Raw genomic sequence first — 5,807 nt, 5'->3', positions numbered from 1 at the left:
AATGTTCAGTGTGTATAAAAAAATGTTCATCATGTCTAGAAATTTTGTTCAGTGTGCACTCAAAAGGAGTTCATCGTACTTAAAAAAAGTTCTATGTGTATTTGAATATTGTTCGCCATACATTAAAAAAATGTTCAGTGTGTATAAAAAATGTTCATCGTGTAGAGAAATTTTGTTCAGCATTTACTCAAAAAAAGTTCAGCGTATTCTAAAAAAATGGTTAGTGTTTCTTTGTATAATGTTCACCCTATACTAAGAAAATGTTCAATGTGTATTCTAAATTTGCTTTCTAAAAATTGTTCACAGTACACAAAAAGTATTCAAATTTCAAAATTTGTTCAGTTTTTGAAGAACATAGTTCACGTTTAAAAGAAAAGGAATATTCGAAATTTGATGAACTATATTCAGAACTGATGAACTAATTTTTTCAAATTCGATGAACTTTTTTCAGAATTGGTTAACTTTTTTTTCTAATTCGTATTTTTTAAGAAAATTGATGAACCTTTTCGAGTTCCATGAATGTTTTTTAAAATTGAACTCTTATTACACATATATGATTTCCTTTTTCTTTTTTATGTTTCCCTTTTCTGAAATGATTTTTATGGTACAGAAGTTATGTCAATGTTGTACTAGAAGAAGTATTATGTAGGTTTGTTTTTGGATTATAGACATGTAAGCTGTCCTAGTGTAGTGGTAACTGCACTGTTTCTTTTGGCTGTATATGTAGGTGCGTTGGTTCAAATCCCACTACCTGCAATTATGTTTCTACTACGTTTTCTTTTTGGCGAAATTATGTTTCAACCACGTTTTCTTTTTGGCGAGGTTATTGGGCCGGCCCGCTAGGCGACGCGCGCGAGCGCCAGGAACATTAAGCGGCGCAGAAGGCGCCCTATAGGAGCTCCCGAAGAGGAGATCTCTTTCTAGTTCTAATTTGCTATGACATACATCTGCATGGGCTGGCTAGACTTAAGACGGCTTGGATAAAATTGCCATTCGTGGCCCATTGAACAAAAACATCGCTAGTTTGATACTCCCTTCGCCTCAAATTAATTGTCTTATACTTTTTTGGATATAAATGTATCTAACACATAAATTAACTTAGGATGAAGGTAATAAAATTTAGTACCATTTTGAATAACTACAAACAAAATTTTTAGGGGGACTGACGGATCCTTTTTTTAGAACAATGGGTGGAGGGATAAAAAAACAGAGAAACACATCTCTCTTTATTTTTTGGTTAATTTTTTGAATACAATACAGACGCAAACATACAGACGCACATCATATCCGTATGAGACCTTTGTGTGACGGAGCCGACACAACATATTAATCATACTGAGATTGATCAAATCGTCACAGACATCTTTGTAGTCGACGGGAACATCTTCTCTTAATGAATGCACGTGTCTTTATTAGTTAGAGCAAAATTAGGTAGAGATAGTGACACATTGCGTTCTTGTGCACGTTAGCATCCGGAGCATTTTGGCCGTTCGCCCATCCGTGGACCGCAGCGAACGAACCCCTGTCAACGATCCTGAGCCTGATCCCAAGCAGTGGAAGTGTTGAACCCTCGGCACCGACGGGCCGTGCGCCCTCCTCCTTCCGTGTCCGTGCGTCGCCTTGGCAGTCACAACACGGGAAAACCTTCGATCGCGTGCCTTCCTCCACACACAACCCTAGCCCGCCGGCCACCAACCATGGAGATCTCAGCCGCCACGGCCACCGCCGGCTCTTCCCCGCCAGCCAAGCCGGTGCTCCTCCGCCCCCACGCCACCTCTTCCGCTACCACCACCATCAGCCGCCGCGCCTCCGCCTCCGCCTCGGCCACCGTCCGCCGCCGCCGCGCGCGCACCCGCCGTTCCAACACCATCTCCGGCGCGGGCGGCGATGACGGGGAGGGCCCTTTCGGACCCGGCAGTGGCGGGAGCGGCGGCGGTGGCGGCGGGTGGAACCATGGTTTCGGGTCCGGATCTGGTCAAGGCTGGGACTCATCAGAGCCTGACGTCCCCGCGCCCCGCCGATCGGCGGTGGAGGTGGCGCTCGGCGTGATCTACGAGCTCATGTGCCTCATCGCGCTCTCCAACTGCACCCAGTTTGCCGTGAGGAGGCTCGCGGGGCTTCTCGCCGCTCGCGTCGCGGCGCTGCGCTTCGTCCCCAGAGTCTGCTGAGGTGGGGACCCGGTCGGACTGTTCAGTCTCCTACTGCCCCGTCTTTCCTGATGTATGATCTGGTTCCTCTACCCGAATTCTGCTTTTGTATATATGTGCGGGCCTGTGAATTTAGGGGTTGGGGGATTAGGATCTTTGTTCCTTGCTGATTGCTTCTGGCGATCCGTGGAAACAAATTCGTCGAATTGAAATGGAAGAACATATGAACAAGACCTTCTATTTTCTTGGACTAACACCGTTTGCTTAATGCAAATTATATAGAAAGTAGTTTGGTGCAAGCAATTGATACTTGTGTGAAAAAATAGTTATGGCTATATCTGGGAACTTGCATGGTCGAAACTGTAAACCAGCAAGTGGAAGTAAGGTATAATGTCATTGTAATACACTACAAAAAAAGGTATAATGTCACTGGAGTAAACCAAGAACTATTGTGGTGCCATTGGACCCGGTAGATTTTTTTCCAGTGGCCCAGTAGATGGCTAATTTCTAAATTTGTGACTTACAGGACACTACTACTCAGTAATGTTTTTTATTTTACTAGCCCAGTAGATGCTACGTACTTAAAATTAGCTAATATGTATAGTTGAACTAGCTATTTCAGTATATGGTTGGCAACGATTGGAGAAAAAATTGTTCTGTTCAGCTGTCAAGTTAAATTATTTGTATAAAGAACGATTGCCTAATCTATGAATGAAATCTATGGTTAGTGAATTTCAGTTGCAAAATAAAATAGCACTAGTGATTTTTAGCTGCAAAATTTGACAATTGGGCAGTGTCAAAAAGGTTGATAAATGGCAATGTTACTAGTGGCATATTATCCTTGTGCGCCATGGCATAGGTGGAGGTTTGAAAGATGGGATTCAGATGAGAGGGAATGGGAGGCGAAGAGAAAGGATTGTGAATGAGCGGTTGTATGGCCGCCTATTAAATAGCGGCTCGGACGGTATCAATGGAGAAGTTGGGAGCGAGGTGGGCGGTGATAGAGGTCAAAGGGCTCGCTTCCAGTGAGCCTGCACGACGCATTGCTCGCATGCCTCCCGATGAGCTTGCATAGCGGAGGACTACTTGCATGCCTCCCTATGAGCCTGCGCAGCGGACTGCGTTGGCACGCCTCCTACCCACATGACACCTCTTACCCAATAAAAGTGTGACTACTCAAGCAGCTACCCGCATGACATCTACCAAATAAAAATGTGACGACTAGTGTCACATGAATGGTTAGCAGAACGCTCGCGATTTAAATAATACAAATGTTTGAGATGATAACGTGAGGGCGTTTGTTTCAAAATACGTTTGTTGGTTGTTAATTCGTGCGCCTTCTTGTTGGTGTCATTTCATAACACCATCCAAGTTTCATGAATTTCGGACGATATTTGGATTTATAGAAATTTTAAAAATTAAGTTTCTCAATGTTTGCGGCCGAGCCACGATGTTGAGGTGTTTGAAATTCATTCCCATTTTTTGCATGAGACCTAAACATGCATCCAAGGACACATATATGATTTTTTTCAACCGCACTGGAGCATGTGCATGTAGTTCAAATTTGAATTATACACATTAAATGCGTAGAAAACTCAGTTAATGTATCAAAATGTCCAAACAAATCCTGAATAATTTTAATATTTAACATGACACTCCTATTGGTCTATGTTTTCTCTAAAAAATATTCAAGGCAAGAAGAGACAACGTATGTCGTTTCGTCTACAAAGGTGACACTTTTCATATCGGAACCACGAGGCTTCTAGTGAGAAGCTTTGATTTGTGATAAGCTTGTACCAGAACCTGCTTCAAATGGGACAAAATTTACCACAATATGTTTATGTCATTTCATGATATCATGTCAAGTGTCATGAATTTCATACGAGTTGGATTTACAAAATTTTAAAAAACCAAGTTTCTCAATATTTGTAGCCGAGCGATGATGTCGTGGTGTTCGAAATTCATTCTCATTTCTTGCATGAGACCTAACATGCACCCAAGGACATATATATGGTTTCTAACTTATTTCGGTGCACCAGAGCATGTGCCTGTAGTTAATTTTGAATTATGCACATTAAATGCCTAGAAAATTCAGTTAGTGTATACAAATGTCTAAACAAACCCCGAATAACCCAAATTTTAACACAACACTCCTATATATAGTTGCATGTTCACTACAGATAAATGTTCTAGGTATTCAAACACCGTCCTTTGCCCATGTAACCCCATTTTGTTTTTCAAATCAAAATAAAAATTAAGTACATCACACAAAGTTTATTAGAATGAATCGTGTGCGATGTAGTATAAAATATCTTTCCCTTCCCCCTCATTATATATGGCTTGCGTCGGAAGCTCCGTCCGCTACAGTCCACCATCGGCTCGTCTACCACACTCGCTCCCAATCTCATTTTACTGTTCAATCATTGCCGTTCAAAGATGAGTCCGTGGATCCGCGTCGTGAGGGCAACTTCGGCGGCCCACTCCGGCCCGAGCGGGGCCGCAACCGCCATGAGCGCGCTCACAACCTGCATGAGTGTTGCCGCGATCGACAACCAGGTAGTTGCGGCAGCTGCTACAGCTCAGATGGCGAGAACAACATCTGCGATGAGGATAGCAAATGGCGACAGCGGCACAACAGCTGTTCGTTTCATGGCGGTCGCCTTAGCCTTGATAGAGGCCACCCACGCCCATGTAGAGGCCGCCCACGCCCAGCTCATGGCGGTCACCACAAAAAACGCACGAAGCTTCTCCGATAACGGTCGGCAACCCATGTCCGAAGAGTTGGCAGTCACCAAGAGCGTTCAAGGAGCCGTCCGTTCGTCCGCAGCATCCCTAGCCGAGATGGAGGCCGTCTACACCTGGACTGGGGCCGCCACGCCCAGCTCGTGGTGGCCTTTTCCAAAGAGATGGAGAATGCGGACGGTCAGATGCTTGCCGAGTATGTTGTGATGGATGCCATGGAGCCCCTTCCCAAACAGATCGTTGAGCACGAGCTGGACATGGACGAGGCAGCGAAGATCGACGAGCGCCACGTAGAAAATTAGTGTTTGTTCAGAGTGCCGGTTTTTTGTTAGAGTAATGTTTAGGTCAACTAGCTCTGTTTAATTGCTGAACTTGCTCGTTTCAGAAGTGCGGGTGTGCTGTAAGCTCTTTTGTGTACACAAATTATGCAATGACATGGATGACCACTATAACCAGGGAAATTCAGACCAAAATTTGCATGTTCAAACTCATCACACACCGGGTAAGCTATATGAATAGTTTGTGATGTTCAGATATCATACACAGTGCTAAATAAGTGACCGTGTCTGATGACACTTTGTGCGCCAGTTTTTCGCCGCACCGAGCAAAATTGGAATCCACGGAAATATCTACCTCCCTCCTCTTGCTAACCAACAACCACATTTCCTCTTTTTCCGCCTCCTTTCCAAGGTCAAAACTTCAACGCTCACTTATGATAACCCACAAGTATAGGGGATCGCAACAGCTTTCGAGGGTAGAGTATTCAACCCAAATTTATTGATTCGACACAAGGGGAGCCAAAGAATATTCTTGAGTATTAGCAGTTGAGTTGTCAATTCAACCACACCTGGATAACTTAGTATTTGCAGCAAAGTGTTTAGTAGCAAAAGTGGTATGATAATAATAGTAGCGGTAGCA

At 43.9% G+C, this 5,807-nt stretch overlaps 1 protein-coding gene across 1 annotated transcript; it reads left to right on the top strand.

The window, feature by feature from the left end:
• The first annotated feature begins 1,547 nt into the window (after positions 1 to 1,547).
• On the top strand, positions 1,548 to 2,509 carry LOC119342560 (glycine, alanine and asparagine-rich protein-like). The gene has a single exon (XM_037614103.1). It carries the CDS (start codon positions 1,698 to 1,700, stop codon positions 2,166 to 2,168), a length of 471 nt encoding a protein of 156 aa, XP_037470000.1. The 5' UTR covers positions 1,548 to 1,697; the 3' UTR covers positions 2,169 to 2,509.
• Positions 2,510 to 5,807: the final 3,298 nt, after the last annotated feature.

Source organism: Triticum dicoccoides, chromosome 1B, assembly GCF_002162155.2.
Source record: "Triticum dicoccoides isolate Atlit2015 ecotype Zavitan chromosome 1B, WEW_v2.0, whole genome shotgun sequence".
In the NCBI taxonomy this organism is placed as follows: Eukaryota; Viridiplantae; Streptophyta; class Magnoliopsida; order Poales; family Poaceae; genus Triticum; species Triticum dicoccoides.
The sequence above is the reverse complement of the archived record's forward strand: the minus strand, read 5'-3'. Positions and strand labels throughout refer to the sequence as shown.

Coding starts and splice junctions, on each gene's coding strand:
- LOC119342560 (XM_037614103.1), top strand. CDS start 1,698: ATGGAGATCTCAGCCGCCACGGCCACCGCCGGCTCTTCCCCGCCAGCC.